General features: G+C 49.5%; 2 protein-coding genes across 5 annotated transcripts in view; one reads left to right on the top strand and one right to left on the bottom strand.

The window, feature by feature from the left end:
* The first annotated feature begins 4,183 nt into the window (after nucleotides 1–4,183).
* On the top strand, nucleotides 4,184–13,416 carry ARPC5L (actin related protein 2/3 complex subunit 5 like). 2 transcript variants are annotated; one of them, XM_066256235.1, is made up of 4 exons: nucleotides 4,184–5,072; nucleotides 8,897–8,968; nucleotides 10,428–10,604; nucleotides 10,693–10,781. In XM_066256235.1, exons 1-4 carry the CDS (start codon nucleotides 4,923–4,925, stop codon nucleotides 10,717–10,719), a joined length of 426 nt encoding a protein of 141 aa, XP_066112332.1. In that variant the 5' UTR covers nucleotides 4,184–4,922; the 3' UTR covers nucleotides 10,720–10,781. The 2 variants fall into 2 exon arrangements, with proteins under 2 accessions (XP_066112332.1, XP_066112331.1); XM_066256234.1 differs by lacking the exon at nucleotides 10,693–10,781 and adding an exon at nucleotides 12,605–13,416 and having other exon boundaries at nucleotides 4,695–5,072.
* An 831-nt stretch (nucleotides 13,417–14,247) lies between these two features.
* Nucleotides 14,248–17,581, bottom strand: part of GOLGA1 (golgin A1) — a 51,026-nt gene continuing 47,692 nt past the window's right edge. For all 3 annotated transcript variants that reach the window (XM_066256231.1, XM_066256232.1, XM_066256233.1), the window contains exons 22-23: nucleotides 17,237–17,323; nucleotides 14,248–16,678 (exon numbers count right to left, since the gene is read on the bottom strand). In XM_066256231.1, coding sequence (XP_066112328.1) covers nucleotides 16,598–16,678; nucleotides 17,237–17,323 — 168 coding nt within the window. In that variant the 3' untranslated portion in view covers nucleotides 14,248–16,597. The remainder of the gene's footprint in view (nucleotides 16,679–17,236; nucleotides 17,324–17,581) is intronic.

Below are 17,581 nucleotides of genomic sequence, written 5' to 3'. Positions count from 1 at the left end.
TGAGCTGAAGTGGGACCTCAGTTTGACGCTCTATCCACTTCGCCATCACCTGTCAGGCTCAAAAATGATTGAACAGAGTCCCTGCCTTGGAGGAATTTAAAGTCTGAGGTGGGCGAGAGGGGCGGGGTCAAACAGCTATAATCCAATTCAAAGAAGTCCTAGTGCAGGCAGCACGTGGCAGGGGAAGAACCATTCGTGGCCTTTTTTTTTAAAAGAATTTATTAACTGATTTTAGCCCTGGCTAGATAGCTCTGTTGGTTTGAGCATCGTCCCAAAGCACAGAGATTGTCGGTTCGATCCTCGGTCAGGGCACATACAGGAACAGATCGATGTTCCTGTCTCTCTCTCCCTTCCTCACTCTCTAAAATCAGTAAACATTAAAAAAAAATCATTTAAAAATGTTTTTAAAATAATTTATTAACTGATTTTATTATTTATTTATTTATTTATTTTTAATTTTTATTTATTTACATATTTTTAAGAGACAGAAAGAGAGTCAAAGAGAGGGATAGACAGGGACAGACAGACAGGAATGGAGAGAGATGAGAAGCATCAATCATTAGTTTTTCATTGTGCATTGCGACACCTTAGTTGTTCATTGACTGCTTTCTCATATGTGCCTTGACCGCAGGCCTTCAGCAGACCGAGTAACCCCTTGCTCGAGCCAGTGACCTTGGGTCCAAGCTGGTGAGCTTTTTGCTCAGACCAGATGAGCCCGCGCTCAAGCTGGTGACCTCAGGGTCACGAACCTGGGTCCTCGGCATCCCAGTCTGACGCTCTATCCACTGTGCCACTGCCTGGTCAGGCTTTATTAACTGATTTTAGAGAGGGGCGGGGAAACGGTGGGAAGGGGGGCAAAGAGGGGGAAGCATCATCTCATAGGTAGTTGCTTCCCGTATGTGCCTTGATTGGGCAAGCCCAGGGTTTAGAACCCAGACCTCAGCACTTCAGGTCTACACTTTATCCACTGTGCCACCATTGGTCAGGCTTGTCGCCTTTTTTAGTGAAAGCAACCAGGTTTGATTCTTGCTCTGTTACCTGGTGCCAGCTGAGACTTGGCAAATATCTTTCTCTCTTTGAGTCTCAGTTTTCTTACTGCTGAAGTAGGTAGGGTGTTTATGAGGATTAGTAAGATAACACTAAAAAAACTCTTCTCATGCCTGCCCAGGCAGTGTGGCGTAGTGGATAAAGCGTCAGCCTGAGACGCAAACCCCAAGGTCGCTGGCTTCAGTGTCGGCTCACCAGCTTGAGCGTGGGGTTGCTGGCTTGAGCATGGGCTCATAAACATGACTCCATGGTCCCTGGCTTGAGCCCAAAGTTGCTGGCTTGAGCAAAGGGTCACTGGCTTAACTGGAGCACCCCTCAACCCGTCATTCTTCTCCTCCACCTCAAGGTACATATGAGAAAGCAATCAATGAACAACTAAGGTGCTGCAAATAAGAATTGATGCTTCTCATCTCTCTTCTTCCTATCTTGCGCATGTGCAAGTGCTAAAAAGAAAAAATACTCTTTTCACTATACCTGATGTATAACAATCACTCAAAATACCACTGGTATTAATGTTCCTGCCCAGTGGAATGAACATTTGAGTTAGACCCTGAAAGTTACAGGAGCATTCACGAAGCAGGGAGGTTACTCAGGCGTTCAGACTGGGTAGTTTCATTGTTTCCCTAACCAGCAAGCATGAATCAGTGCTCCAATGTCCAGTACCATGAACAAAAACACACCAACACCTCTTAGAGTTCTAGTTAATGCCAGGTCGCCCCCTTGTTGCTGTCAGGTGTCACCACCAGGGAGACTTCTCCCATCCCCTTCTGGGGTTATGTTAATGGACCTTAGCTTTGGAATAAACTAGGACACAACCTCCCATGTCCCAAGTTTTCTGTTAAATCCTCTCTGTAGCTCCAAACATACTGAGTTAAACTGATTATGAGTTGTCTCCATAGCTGGCCTGGAAGCTCTCTGGGGCATAACCATGGTTGACACCTGATTTGGTTTTTCTAGTTTCCAGGGTCAGCATATGAATGCTTGTTGGATGAATGAATGAGCCTTGCCTCAGACTACAATGAGAAAGACTTTTAATTATTCTTATTTATTTATTCATTTTAGAGGGGAGAGAGAGAGAGAGAGAGAGAGAGAGAGAGAGAGAGAAGGGAGGGAGGAGCAGGAAGCTTCAACTCCCATATATGCCTTGACCGGGCAAGCCCAGGATTTTAAACCAGCAACCTCAGCATTCCAGGTCAACGCTTTATCCACTGCGCCACCACAAGTCAGGCGAGAAAGACTTTTAGGAAGTAGAGCTATATAGGGGGGAGGGAGACACAGAGGACAATTTTGGCATGGATTAGTCTTAAATAGAAGTTGAATAGTGCACAGGGACTTTGCTGTCACATTTCCCAAATGCTTATAGTTCTATTAGAACTAACGGTTGTGTACATCTTTTCTGGACTTGCAATCATCTGTGACTCCGTTCTTCATACATGCTACATTCAAGTCCGCCAGCAATCCTGTAGCCTCTTCTTCAAAATACACTGACCTCTTCCCACCATTTATTGGCACCTGCTTGGCCTGAGTTACCATTGCCTGTCACCTAGATTGTTAGCGTCACCTCTTAAATCACCTCTCTACTTTGGCTCCTGCTTCCATGTGTATTCTCAATACAACTGCTAACAGGGATTCTCTTCTCACCTAAGTCAGATCATGTAAGCAGCTCAGAATTTCCAGGGCTGTGCCTTCTGGACTAAGACCCCTATCCGTTCCTTAGCCTGCAAAGCCCTATAGCATCACCTCCATTTTTATTTCATCTCTTCTTACTCTTCTGCTCCAGTATGGCCTTGCTGTTTCTGGAATACACCAAGCTTGCCCTGCCTATGGGCCTTTGCTTGGCTCCCTCCTTCACTTCCTTCTGGTCCCTGATCAGTGTCAAATGCTAAGGGACACCTCTGTTGACCACTTTATTTATTCACTCCCAGGCACTGCATGTTTGTTTACCCCTCAGCACACTGTCATCCTTGACATAGGATAGTATGGATTTTTAAAATTCTGCCTTCCTGACTGGAAAGGAGGTCCCCAGTGATAAGCAGTGACTTGATTTCATTCACCAGTTTATTTGGATGCTATCTCCCTACTTGTAAAATGGGCATTTCTGGTTTCAAATTCCTCCTGACCAAGATATTCTGGGGATGTGAATTTCTCCTGTCTTGTGGCCTGCGTGAGTCATAAAGATCTCTTCCAAGGCATGGAACTGAAAAACAGGTGGGCTTTGCCTGTTGCCAGGATCCCCAAGACTTTTATTCAGCACCTATTCCCCACTGTAAGAGTCTGTCTGTATCTTTTTTTTTTTTTTTTTTTTTTTTTTTCATTTTTCTGAAGCTGGAAACGGGGAGAGACAGTCAGACAGACTCCCGCATGCGCCCGACCGGGAACCACCCGGCACGCCCACCAGGGGCGACGCTCTGCCCACCAGGGGGCGATGCTCTGCCCATCCTGGGCCTCGCCATGTTGCGACCAGAGCCACTCTAGCGCCTGAGGCAGAGGCCACAGAGCCATCCCCAGCGCCTGGGCCATCTTTGCTCCAATGGAGCCTTGGCTGCGGGAGGGGAAGAAAGAGACAGAGAGGAAAGCGCGGCGGAGGGGTGGAGAAGCAAATGGGCGCTTCTCCTGTGTGCCCTGGCCGGGAATCGAACCCGGGTCCTCCGCACGCTAGGCCGACGCTCTACTGAGCCAACCGGCCAGGGCCGAGTCTGTCTGTATCTTTAGCACCTAAGATCAGGTAGCATCATAATCTGGTACATTTTTGATCTGCAGACACATTCAATGAGAAATAAAGCAATGAGTCACGTTCACTAACTACTGGCCTTTATTAAAAAGAGTACTGTAATATGAAAACAAAGACCCAATTTAATCTAAGGCTAAAGCCCATTAATGGAACCCCCTCAAGCAACAGCCTAGGTACCTAATCCTGGCAGAACAGAGCCTTCCTTCCCTGACTGTGCTAGAACTCCTCCACCCTCCCAGCTTTCCCCATCTCAGACCCTGGGCTTCCTACCAGGAAGCGCCTCTCTAGCCAGGTTCACCTTCTCAGCCCCTAGAACCTCGCCCTTCCTGCCAGGATGGTGGCGAGTCATCTCCCTCGCCTCAACTCCCACTCTACCCGCCTGGCCAAGGTGACTGCTATACACGCGAGACACCCCACCCTCAAGTCCAAAGGTCTTCACTATTTTGTCAGCAACCAAGGTACACTTTAAACGTCTTTAAATTCTATCCGTTAACAATACGATCACTGTGTACAAGACACATGCCACCTCCTCTCAGCTCAGTGTGGTGGCGTTCAAGGTTCCTAAAATCTGACTTAGGCTCCCCCAACCCCCGTCACTCTAAGAACGACTACTCATCCCTCAGCTCGAAGAAGCCCGCCCGGCATTCTACAGGCAGAACCAGGTGCCTTCTCGGGGTCCTGTTCTCCCTCAGTCTGGGCAGTGATGACCCCAGGGGTCCGGGGCTGTGCCTGCGCCGTCCCCTTCCAGGGCCAGGAGCTCATCGAATAAAGAAGGGAGGCCGAAGAACGAGCACAGTAGTGGCGTCCAAGATGCTGGGCTTGCACGGGGACGTGCGCCAGCTTCTCGGACAGGGAGACTGAAGCGCAGTGAGGATGGGACTTTAGCCGGGGGCGTGCCGAGGGGTTACAAGACCATTAGCAGAGGGCTTCCAGCCTTGCACCCACAGGCTCCGCCCCTCCCACAAGCACTTCCGGTTCCGGCGCGGAACGGAAGTGGGCGGGCGGCGGCGGCAGCGCGCGGAGGAGGAGGAGGAGGGGAGGTGGTGCCGGTTGGCCGCTTCCCGCCCCCGAGCCGGTTCAGAGCAGAGTGAATCTGAGGTCGGGCCCGTAGCTGAGCTGGCTGAGTGGGCGCCGAGCCCCCGCTATGGCCCGGAACACGCTGTCCTCGCGCTTCCGTCGGGTGGACATCGATGAGTTTGACGAGAACAAATTCGTGGACGAGCAGGAGGAGGCGGCGGCGGCGGCGGGCGAGCCAGGCCCGGACCCCGGCGAGGTGGACGGGCTCCTGCGGCAATATCCTTCCCCGGCGTGGCGGCTCGGGCTCCCCTTTGGCTCAGCCTTCCCACTTTTCTCATCCCCGGCGCCTCAGCTGACGCCCCCTCCTCTTATCCCGGACCCCGTCTGGTCAGTCTCCCAGCCTCCTTGCGATCTGGCTGCCCTCGGGCCAGATTTCTTCCGTCCGAACATCCCCCGCTTTCGTCTGACCTGCCTCCCAACCCCTCTCGTTCCGGGTCCCGGCCCCCAGAGCCTCCCTGAGCATCGCATCCCTATGCGGTCCCTAGCCCCCGGTGGGCCGGCGTGCCCGGCGGCTCCTGGAGCATGCCGGACGCGCCTCCAGCCCCGCAGGCCGCTCACATCTCTGCGCGGCCTCTCCTCTTTTCTCCCCTGGCATCCTCATCTCCTGCCCCTTCCTTGGACGCTCATCCCTTCATTCCTCCTTGCAGGAAATGGGGTCATACTAGGGCTTCACCGGCGGGAGGGGCAGAGGTGAGCCACCGCTGAGTAATTGAGCGGCCAGGGCGGCTCCGGGGCACAGTCCTCTGGGACCCGATTGCAGCACCACGCGAACATAGGTGGGTGGATGGCTGCGGGGAAGCAAGGACACGGGGGAGCGAAGACTGAAGTCACAGTCCATCCCTGAGGTCTGAGATTGTATACCCCTAACCCTCATATCAGTCTGACCCTCCAGCTCAGTGCCACTGCTTTTCACTCATTCTCAGCTTCCTACAAACATCTTGGGTTTTGGACCTTGATGGTCTCAGCATGTTCAACAAGTGAGTTTGGCTCCCTCCGCCCAATAGTCTTCTTGTGCAGGAAGCAGTGGGAACATACTAGTAGTTTAGAGCTAAGAAAAACCAGAGAGCAAAAAGTGAAATGTAAAAGTAGAGCCCCACATTGGAAATGACTATTTTTGTGGCCACAGAAAACAAGCATCTAGAAAACAAGATTAAAAATAGAAGTGGTTGTCACAGTCTGCTTGGTCCCTTAGCAGTTTGAACACAGGAAACTGACTTATTCTCAGAGGAAGGATTTTTCTTTATTTAAATGGTGTTACAGGAAGCCCCTGCCCCTCCCCCGCACTTGTCAGGGCAGGGTTGGAGGCTCCTGCAGTATATAAATCGGGTTCTGGGTGTTTAATCAGTTGACTCAGCTTGGGAAGTCAGGCCCATAGACTGCCTTTGGGAGGAGTCCTGCAGTGTTCTTCCAGTGTGCCTTTAAAACAAAACCTTCAGACTTTCTTTGTACAGGAATGTATTTTCAAATACAAACTTGTATTTCCTGCCCCATCAGGATCACCTTGCTTTTTACCCCTTTGGTGAAATGGTGGCATGAAAGGCTCCCCATGAGGGAAGGCTGACCTTGCAGTCTGGGTGGGACCTCGCACATGGCAGGAGGTGGCAGAAGGGCTGCAGCCCAGAAGCACCCACAGATGGCAGAACAAGGTCTGGTTATCTGCTGTTCTGATCCTGGTGCTGTAGGGACTTGTTGGAGGTCATCTCTTGACTAGTGATAGGTTTCTTGAGACTGCTTGGAGGCCTAGGCTTAGCACATCCAGGGATGGTGTTTTCTCTACTGCTGGCAACCTTGTTACCATGGAGAGTGTGCCTCTTGGGACTGGGGAAAGGGAGGTTAGCAGGTGAGAGCTGAAAGCTTAGCAAATGTGAGGCCCAAGGAGGGAGGAGGAACTAATATTTACTGAGTCCTTACCATGTCCCAGGTGTTGGACTTCTGTTAGGTCATTGAATTTAAACTATTGAACAAGCTTCTAGGAGCCAGGACAGAGGCAAGGGGAATAGAGATAGGGGTTGATTGATTGAAGTGGGCAGGTGTAGGGAGGAGGCCTGCCCTGGTGCTGCACACAGCAGCAAGTCATGGTGGGAGATAACACAGGTGAACTAAAAGGACATGGGCTGTGCATCCACACGGACCCAGCTTTATGATACCATAGCTGTGTGACATTGAGTCGGTCACATACCCTCTCTGAAGCTCAGCATCCTTCTCTGTAGAAGGTTCTGTGGGAGCATTGCTGGACAACATCCCAGAAGGCTTCAGCACAGTGCTAGGCACACAGCAGGTGTCCTGGACATGCAGCTTGGGTTAGTGGGTGGAGTGCAGCAGAGGATTGTAAGAAGGGCTCGGCTTTGAAGTCAGGTGAGCTTGAAGGCCAGTTGGACAGCTTAGTTTTGTGACCTTGGGTAGGTCACTTCTCTTCTCTGAGCCTCAAATTCATTGCCTTTAAAATGAGAATAATGATTCTTGTTGCAGAGTTGTTAGCAATAATGATATGTGAAAGCCCTTGCACAGGGCCTGAGACTTTGTATGGATTTTAAAGTGGTTCCTTTTCTTCCTTACTGAGGGTACCTTCTGGTCCTCGGTAGCCAGGTGTCTGTTCAGGGCAGTGGTTTTGAGTGATTTTGTACTCTTTCCCCCTAGCAAATTTGGCAGTGTTCAGAGATATTTTGATAAATGGTATGCCCTCCCAGCACCCCTTATCTCCTCAGCTGCTGAAGGTCCAGTACCCATCAACACTTCCAGTGAAGGCTTGGTAGACTGGGCTACAGAGAAGTAACTCAAAAGCAGTGACTCTTTGCCTCGGTGACTAGTTATCCCACCCTTCCAAATGTTTTGTTTGCAGCCATGTTGGATAGTGAAGAGCACCGGCCTGCATTTCCTTTCAAGCCTCTGGGTCTCTGCTTAATTGCTCTGGGACACCAAATTAGAAAAGAATTCTGAGGTAGACATTATCAGTGGCTGCTGTCAGACTGGCCTTTGCCTGGCTTGGGAAGAATTCCAAAGCTGACAGATAAGGGGTGGGCTGCCTCTCAAACATGGAAGGTGGCTCAGAGCCAAGCAGGGGGCTGGGAGCTTATCAGGAGTGGCTTTGTGGTGGTGTGGGCCTTGCAGTCAAGATGGAGCCCACACTAGGGAAGAGAGGACAGCTTTGCTCGGAGGATCTGTCTGTTTCCATGTGAGTATTGTCGCATGAACAGGACAGGAGTAGAGACGCGATTGGGCAGAAGCCATTCCTTGTTCTATTTTTGAAGCTTTTTGGCTAAAGCCAATGTTTCAGATGAGGAAATGAAAGTCGGCTGATGTAATTCAGTTTAAAATAGGTGTCACCTTTGGGGATCTAACCCAGATTTTAATTTTCTTTTGAGTGCTAGCTGTTCAGAACTCAGCAAAGAATCTGTCAGTATTGCAGCTAAGGTTTGGGGAGTGGGGGAGGATTAGCTCATTTTTGGTAAAGGTTCTTGTAGATTAATAAATCTGCCTCCTGGTAGTAGTTGGGATTTCACTGGCCTGAGCAGGTCTCGGAAGATAGTTTTTAGCACATATTAATTTCTTTAATAGTTTAACTGATAAAATAAAAACAACTGGATTAAGAGTGAGGAGACCTCGGTGGGTGCCTTTGTTCCTCCCTTTTGTGAATGAGAAGTTGAGAACGATAATCTCAAATGGTTGTTGTGAGGATTCAGTAGGGCAGATGGGTGCTCTGTACTGAGCAGGTGCATTTGAGCTCAATGTAAGTTACCATTCATGGGCAGTTGCTTTGCTTCTGATGTCCAGAGATAGAGGGAGGGAGTGTCCAGACTTGCTTTGAGGGGTAAGGAATGGCAGAAGGAGGTGCGTGCAGGGTGACTGAGGTGTTGTCCACCCTCTCTGTAGCTCAGGAAACCTGCCCACTAAACCGGCCATGCCCACATGGAAGCCACAACGGGAGGTGGGTGGATGGGGAGAAGATGCTATTTGACTCCATTCTCTTGAGCTGTTGTGGGGATGAGTTGGTTAAGAAGAGCATGCTTGAGCCTAGCCATCCTTAACTGGTGGTGGTGCACAGGGGACATGCTTCGGGCATTTCATGCAGCCTTGAGGAACTCCCCCGTCAACACCAAGAACCAAGCTGTGAAGGTAAAGGGGGTTGCACTGCAGCTCTGCTGGGTGGGTGGGACCGGGGCTGTGGTTGTCTGCTGCCTCCAGCTGACCATGAGCTCCCTGGGGCTCTGGACAAGGTCTGTTTCATCTCTGCATCAGTGAGTATCTACCAAGGGAGTGAGCTGACACTGGGCAGTGCTTCCACAGAAGCCTCCTGGTGTTCCTGACATCAGATCTATCAGTGTTTATAGTATAAGCTTCCCAAAGAAGCCTGTTCACTCCTCCGCAGAGCCTCATGGGGTGAGAAGTCAGCCCAGCCCTTGCTGGTCAGCAGAACTATAAATTAGCTTGCCATGTGAGACTTACCAGTGGTTATGCTTTTATAGACTATTGGATAGGCTTTACTTGCATAAGGATTTTTCAGTGCCTCTAAGACAGCGGTTCTCAACCTGTGGGTCGCGACCCCTGCGGGGGTCGAACGACCAAAACACAGGGGTCGCCTAAAGCCATAATATGTATTTTCCGATGGCTTTAGGCGACCCCTGTGTTTTGGTCATTCGACCCCCGCCGGGGTCGCGACCCACAGGTTGAGAACCGCTGTTCTAAGAGTTCCTGCCTTTTAAAAACTAGGTGGGAAGATACAGTTGTGCTTACTACATCACTGAGGCTAACACTGCATCACTGAAGCTAAAATTTGGTCCAGGGAAAGGGTTCTCTGAAGCTGGGATTTTGCCATTTTTTGGCAGCATCTTTTTTTTTCTTTTCTTTTTTACAGAGACAGAGAGTCAGAGAGAGGGATAGATAGGGACAGACAGACAGGAACGGAGAGAGATGAGAAGCATCAATCATCAGTTTTTCGTTGCGACACTTTAGTTGTTCATTGATTGCTTTCTCATATGTGCCATGACTGCGGGCCTTCAGCAGACTAACCCTTGCTCAAGCTAGTGACCTTGGGTCCAAGCTGGTGAGCTTTGCTCAAACCAGATGAGCCCACGCTCAAGCTGGAGACGTCGGGGTCTCGAACCTGGGTCCTCAGCATCCCAATCTGACGCTCTACTCACTGCGCCACCGCCTGGTCAGGCTTGGCAGCATCTTGATGTGATCAATAGCTGCACCTCTTAAATGAGGAGGGCACTGGCCCCTCTGTACTGGGGGGGGGGCGCAGGGGGAAGCTGCAGCGATAAATCTGTTAATATAGATCTAGAGTTTAAGGCCTGCTGTTGTCATCAAAAAGAGCGATACTTCTCCCCACTAAAGTTATTCCCCTCAAATAGTGGAATAACTTACTGGCATAAATAAAGGATACTTGGAAATTGAAATCAGTAAAACAATGCCTGCTCACTTATGTCTGTAACCATCCCAGATGAATTGGAAGTTATGTAGTGTTTCTAGTGAGTTCTGACCACTAGGTTTGGTGTTTCTGAGCCAGCAGTGGGGCTGTGGCTGTGTCCGGGCTGTGGCTCTGGGCCTCACTCCCTTTCTCTCTCCTCTGTAGGAACGAGCCCAGGGCGTGGTGCTGAAAGTACTTACAAATTTTAAGAGCAGCGAAATTGAGCAGGCTGTGCAGTCACTGGACAGAAATGGCATTGACTTGCTAATGAAGTACATTTATAAAGGGTTTGAGAAGCCCACAGAAAATAGCAGCGCAGTGCTACTCCAGTGGCATGAAAAGGTATGTGAACACATTGCCCACAGACTCACCCAGCCCCAGGGTTCAAGTCAGCAGGCCAGATTTACCAAAAAATAGTAATGTCTTGTAGGCACATGAGAACAAGAGCCACACCTAAGGCAGCCTGGGACATTTGATCACTTACCTCTGCCAAGGAAGCACCGGTAGGGGTCCACTCTCTCTGGTAATCACAGTTGCTTTAACTGCTGGTGTATGCCAGGCAGGTCATGGGGCAGGTGACTTGGCATGGTAAGGTAGATGAGTCCCAGATGGGAGGGAGGCAGCCTTGCTGGGGGTTGGGGCTTCATGGTCTTTCTTTGCATTGGTGGATGTAGAGGAGGTGGAGGAGGAAGAGGAGAAGGTGGAGGAGGAAGTGGTGGAGATAGTGGAGGAGGGGGAGGAGGAAGATGTGGAGGAGGTAGAGGAGGAGGAGGAGGAGGAAGGGGTGGAAGAGGTGCAGGAGGAAGTGGTGGAGGTGGTGGTGGAGGCCTCACCAGGCCAGAGTGGGCAGTGGCTTGGGTCAGTCATCAAGCCTGTGTCTTGCCTGTCAGCGTCTCCTCACTCTTTAGAGCTACAGGAAGCGTGCCCACAATCACAGGAGACTGGGCGATCATGAACACAATGTCTCTCCCAAAAGGCTCCATTGTGTTTTAAGGGAATGGTTCTCTTACTGAGGGGTCAGTCACTTGGGCAGCTTCAGTGCTGAGCTGGTGTTGTGGCCTTTGATAGGGTTTTTTTTTGTTTTGTATTTTTCCAAAGTTAGAAGCAGGGAGGCAGTCAGACTCCCACATGCGCCCCACCAGGATCCACCCAGCATGCCCACTATGGGACGATGCTCTGCCCATCTGGGGCATTGCTCCGTTGCAATTGGAGCCATTCTAGCACCTGAGGTGGAGGACAGGGAGTCATCCTTAGTGCTCGGGCCAACTTTGCTCCAGTGGAGCCTTGGCTGCAGGAGGGGGAGAGAGAGAGGGGAAGGAGAGGGGGAGGGGTAGAGAAGCAGATGGGCGCTTCTCCTGTGTGCCCTGGCCGGGAATCGAACCTGGGACTGCCACATACTGGGCCAGCGCTCTACCACTGAGTCAGCCAGCCAGGGCCATGGCCTTTGGTTTTGCTGGTGGATATGCTGCCTACATGGCTAGAAGATCAGCTCCTGGGCTTAGTAGGTGGGGGTGGCTTACTCAGTTCCCCTGAGCAAGACCTCTGCATGGGTTGGGGGCCAGGCCTTTTGAGCCCTTTTTTTTTTTTTTTTCCTTTTCATTTTTCTGAAGCTGGAAATAGGGAGAGACAGTCAGACAGACTCCCGCATGCGCCCGACCGGGATCCACCCGGCACGCCCACCAGGGGCGAAGCTCTGCCCACCAGGGGGCGATGCTCTGCCCATCCTGGGCGTCGCCATGTTGCGACCAGAGCCACTCTAGCACCTGGGGCAGAGGCCACAGAGCCATCCCCAGCGCCCGGGCCATCTTTGCTCCTATGGAGTCTTGGCTGCGGGAGGGGACGAGAGAGACAGAGAGGAAAGCGCGGCGGAGGGGTGGAGAAGCAAATGGGCGCTTCTCCTGTGTGCCCTGGCCGGGAATCGAACCCGGGTCCTCCGCACGCTAGGCCGACGCCTTTTGAGCCCTTTTAAGGCAACTTGGTGCTTAGCCCTATTGGCATTTCTAATGAGGGCTCCGCAGGCAGCTCTGATGGGTATGTGCTGGTTCAAGTGCCTAGGGCAGTGCCAGCAGGCTGGAAACAGCTTGTCAGAAGGGAAATTTGGGGGGGTCTGCTGTGTGTGTGCAGAGTTCTACCTAAAGAGCAACTCCTGGAGGACCCGTGGTTCCAGGACAGGGCTCTGTTGCCTTCTATCTGTGCCTGCTGCTATTGCAGGAATCTTTCCAGAGGGTCTGATATGGTGGGACCTGCGTCAGGGAGTGCATCGTCCCATCTCCCCTGGCAAGCTAGGCTCCCCCTTGTCCAGCGGAGTTCATCTGACACATTTCCTTTTCCTGCCCCCACAGGCATTAGCAGTAGGAGGACTAGGCTCCATTATAAGAGTTCTTACAGCAAGAAAGACTGTTTAAAAAAAAAAGACTCATGTTACCTTGAGAAGAATTTTGGATGCACAGGCTGATGAAGAAGGGATTGACAATGGACCATCTTCCTAGGAACTCCCAACTACTTCAGGACATGCATCCGCGGAAGTGTATTTTATTTTCAAGGTGGAGGGAGAAATTGTCTTACTGTTTCCTAAATCCTCTGCAGGATCTGATAGTCTATGCCTTTGTCCACAAATAACGCAGAACTGACATTGTGACTGTCTGCCAGAGTGGCTGGCCAGCGTGGGTCAGGCGTCCCTGTGTGCACTGCCTGTTTCAATGGGGGAGGGATGAGGTGGGCAGGTGCAGATCCAAGGGCCGCGCGAAAGGGGAGCTTGTTTCTGACATGGAAACGCCCCGAGGGTTTGTATAGACGTCCCAGCCTCCCAGGGAAGGCAGGCTCTCGGCTTCGTTGTAAAGTGCCTGCTGCATCAATAAAGCTCTTGGCTTATTAGTATATACTTGGCAGTGTGTTTCATCCATGTAAAAAATGGGTAGTGAATGGGATGGTAATGAGCGAGGGGCCAACTGGTCTGGAAATGCCAAGGCTGCCAAGGCGCGGGCACGGCAACCGGCCCTCTGGCCTGGCAGCCCCTCAGCCTGGGCTGTAGTGCTGCCCGCTGCTACAGAGAGATGTTTTGCTAAGTATTTATTGTTTTTACTCCTTTGATTTGTATGTAATTTTGGAGCTTATTTAATTTAATAAAGTGCCAAACATTCAGTAATTGACCTAAGCTTTAAAAGTCTTTAGTTTGTGTGACTGCACTTGGAGTCTTTCGAGAGTAGGCCTCAGATGGGCCTGGTCACCATCTCCTGACACTGCGGTGTGGCAGGAACATTTTTACTGTCAAGCTGACAAGTTCTCTTTAAAGGATTAAAAGCCAGAAACGGGTAGCATCAGCCTATAAATATAAAAAGAACATTTTGTTTCCTGTAACTACATACTAACAGTGAGCCTCTTTGAAGAGCAAAGATACTTTTTTTTTTCCTTTTTAGTATAGGTACCTAGTCTGTATTCTGTTAAGGGTAAGGACTTCTTTCCTATTCCTAAAGCTCCCCAGTCACTGGGGCCTTGGAGAAAAATGCTGACCAAAGTAACACAATCCTCCCAGCTCTGTAGAACCCCCACCATTTCTGGGAGGTGGGCTTAGGCTGTTGGCTCATCACATACACACTGCTCACAAATGCAGGGGACCAGGGGACGTGCAGCTACTCCAGTACTTGCAGCCTTCTGTACAGGGCATTTTCACCAATGAGATACAAGTTGGTTTTGCATCTCATTTGCAAAATCAAACAACTTTCTTTGACTTGTCATTTGCTTTTCTGATGTTGTTTAATTTTAAAAAAATTAAAGGCTTTTTTTATTGCTCATACTCATTTTGAAATATCCTAATTTTTGTGGGCAGTGTATTTATTCACCCAAACCCTATCTGCAGAGATTCTTCCTGAAAAAAATGCTTTGTAACAGCCTTTGAAGTATTAAATAAGAGACACAATGTACTAATTTAATAAGTCAAAGAAATGTTGACACCATATTTTATCAAGTGAAACCCACTATAGTTGCATCTGGATTGAAGAGCTTTAATCAAAAAGCATATTGCACCACAAATAACTTCTACAGCAGTTTTAGATACTATAATCCCTATTTACAACATGGAGGGAGAGAGAGATCGGGATCCAATGCTCATATAAAGGGCTATAGATACTGTTTCTATCACAATGTTTATACAAGTAAAAGTGCATTCAATCACTCAGGATAGTTACTCCACTCTTCCTCTTAAAGCTGAAGGAAATCCAACATGCAGGAGGGAAGCTTAATCAGAATGAATCCCCTCTAACAAGTCCAGAATAGTGCTGCCCCCCCCACATCTACACCTAAACCTGCCGGGAAGGGGGGCACGCCCAGGCAGGTGAGGCCGGGGAGCAGCTGGGCTGCTCCGATGGCTGTGCTGCAGCTGCTGCAGGCAAGCCCCGAGTTACTCGGATTTCAGGATTCTCTCCTGCAACAGCTGGAAAAGCTACCTGGTTCATTAAAATTACGGAACAGAAGGGACTCCTGTTTTGTATCCCCACCAGGTAAGTGGAAAGTAGCACGGTGGAACAGTGCGTTACTCTGTGTGCTCTGTACTGTCTCGGGCTCGCGCAGTCGGGAGGTGCTGACCGGGAAACGGGTTAGGTTAGCCGTGGGTGCCGGTGTGTCTGTACAGAAGAGAGTCACGTGGACGAGGGACAGTATTTTATAGAGATGTGATGAAAATGCATAAATTTCATAGACTTCATTTATTTATAGATTGTATAATACCCAGTAAACCTAAAAAAAAAAAAAAAAGAATATAGCATCTAAACAGGACAGACATCTGAAGGAAGAGGTAGGTGAGTGAAGAATGGGTCACTTGGACGGCAGAAAGCCCGAGCTGGACGAAGGTGATGCTGACCTGGCTTGGTGCAGCCAGGTCTGTGGAAATGTAGCAGGTTAACTGTGAATTGAATCCCTGTTTTTAGGTGAGAGACATATTTTAACCCTAAGCATAACTGAGAAACATAACTTTATATCATGGGATAACTGATAATAAATATAGGAACAACAGTTGCTAATTCAACTTTTTATTTAACCAGTGAAACTTTCATCAAACTAAATCAATAAACAGTTTCCCTTTAGATTTGATATCGTGGCTTATCCAGGGCAAGCACGTGCCCTTTTCTTTAATAATAATACAAGTTTTTGTCAGACTACCTGAGTTGCTTCTGTACTATCAAGCTGCAGCCAGCTCGGGCTGGGGCCACCATATATGAATGTAGTGTCATCTAAAATTTGGGGGGGCAGGGTGAGGGAGAGAGATGGTGGCTGCGCTGACAAGGCAGACCCCCTCCGATGTTTGGTCAAGGCTGGGAGGAGGGGCAGCTGCTGCTGCCTCTGAAATACAGCAGACTCCTTAACAGCAGGAAACATGAATTAGCATTTGCTCAGTGTTACAACTCAGAATCAAGAGCAAAGCAAATGAAATGCCACCACTGCTTCAGAGGGAAGCAGACACCGCAGAATGCTAGTGAACAGGGACAGGAATCCCAGTCTCAGAAATAATTTCCTCTCAAAGCTCCAATTTTCCTTTAAGAACACCATTAAATAGATTTTATAATACAGAAAACAGGTTTATAATAGTGAAGACCTTTAGCTATAAAAAATAGTTTAAAATGGTTTACCAGCAACCTATCCAAGACAAGTACATTCATTAAGAAGGCAATTGAAGGTATTTGGTACTACTGTTAGGATATTTTTTATATTTGCCAGCTTTCTTTAGTAAAACATACTGTCAGCTGCATATTCATTAATCCACACTGGTTCCAGAATATCTTAAAGATGTACACATCTAAAGTTCTAGGTCATTTGAAAGACAAAGTAAAATGTTTTCTTGAGAGGATAGGTTAAAAGCCTCTTCTAACTCATCTGAACCCAAACATGCTCACAGGGAAGGGAAGTTTGCAAAGCCACGCCCACTGAGTTGGCTTGTGGCAGAAGCAGGCGAGTCTGGCTTGCTGGACACCATTTCAAAGGGCTCTCCACGTCCAGCGTCATCACTATGTGATGGATCAGCGGCCTCTGCCAAATGCTGATGGCTAACAAAAGTTAGAAACTTTCAGGTGCGGACACACTGGCCAGAGCTGGGATTATAGCAGCACTAGAAATGTGGGTAGTGCCAGGACCCTCCCGTTTGTGACCAGAATGACAGGACGCGCTCTCCTGAGGTCCTTACCAGTCTGCAGGGATGTGGACCTTTAAGTCTTGTAAACAATGTATAGACACTTGTACAAAATACTGCAGTTACAGTGATTAAAAACCCACCCAGACTGGTGTGTCAGTGTTCTTTTCACAGAAAGAGTGTCAGCACACAGAACTCCATCCTGGGGTAGTTCCATCTAGGACCACGGTATCCGAGGGCTGGAGATGGATGGCCGGATGCTGCCCTTGGGAGCTGGCTTGGACCCGAACCATGACATCTGTGTGTTAAACAGGAAAGGCTCCTGAGATGAGAACCAGGACTAGGTGCAGAGGGAGCTGAAACAGGCCTTTCCCCACCCCTGGGCCACCCCCTTCTGCCCTCCACACATCCCAAGTTGGCTGTGACCAAAGCAGTGAAGACTGGTTGTGGTGCCCACTCTGTAGGGCTCAGAGCCCATTCTAAGTAAAGGAGGAAAATGGCAGAAAAAAAACTGAGTTGACCAAAGTGATGAAATTGTAGGAATTTTTCCCTTGATTTTTTTCTATTACATAATTAATGCAGGTATTTTTTGCAAACAATTTTTTACTATTTTTAAAAGCTTTGGTGCTGGGGCCAGCTCTATGGCTACTGAAGAAGCGGTATCAATGAAATTGCTTTGGAAAATAGTCTGTTGGTCAAGTACAGCACAGCACAAACGTGTGGGCACAAAGCATGCCCTCAGTAACTGCCTGAGTCAAGTTCATCCGAAAGCACCTTGTAGGCAGACAGCCGCTCTCGCCTGCTGGTGCTGCTCACTCAGCACTTGGGGAAGCTGGCCAGCAGACCGGGCACCTACCTTATACTCCAGGGTTTCTCTGAGCATATTCTCTTCCTCCTGTGAGAAGTTCAGCAGCACTGACACAGCTTTTATAAGGTGAAAAGCCTGAAACAAAGTTTCGCTGTTGTGGATCCAGGGGGTGGGCGTGGGGGTGGGGGAGGGTGAGTTGAGGCTAAATTGCAGCATTTTGGGTTCTCTTCCTGGTGTGTGCTCCAGCAGTGAGCCAGGACCACATGGAGGTCTGACGGCAGTGATAGGTTCCCTCTCTCCATCTTTCATTTCAGGGACTGGCAAGAGGCCCAGGACATCCCCAGCAGCTCTCCTGCTCCTCAGGGGATGCAGGGAGGCTGGGCAGATTCAGTT

This window comes from Saccopteryx bilineata, chromosome 2 (genome assembly GCF_036850765.1).
Source record: "Saccopteryx bilineata isolate mSacBil1 chromosome 2, mSacBil1_pri_phased_curated, whole genome shotgun sequence".
Lineage (NCBI taxonomy): Eukaryota > Metazoa > Chordata > Mammalia > Chiroptera > Emballonuridae > Saccopteryx > Saccopteryx bilineata.
The sequence above is the reverse complement of the archived record's forward strand: the minus strand, read 5'-3'. Positions and strand labels throughout refer to the sequence as shown.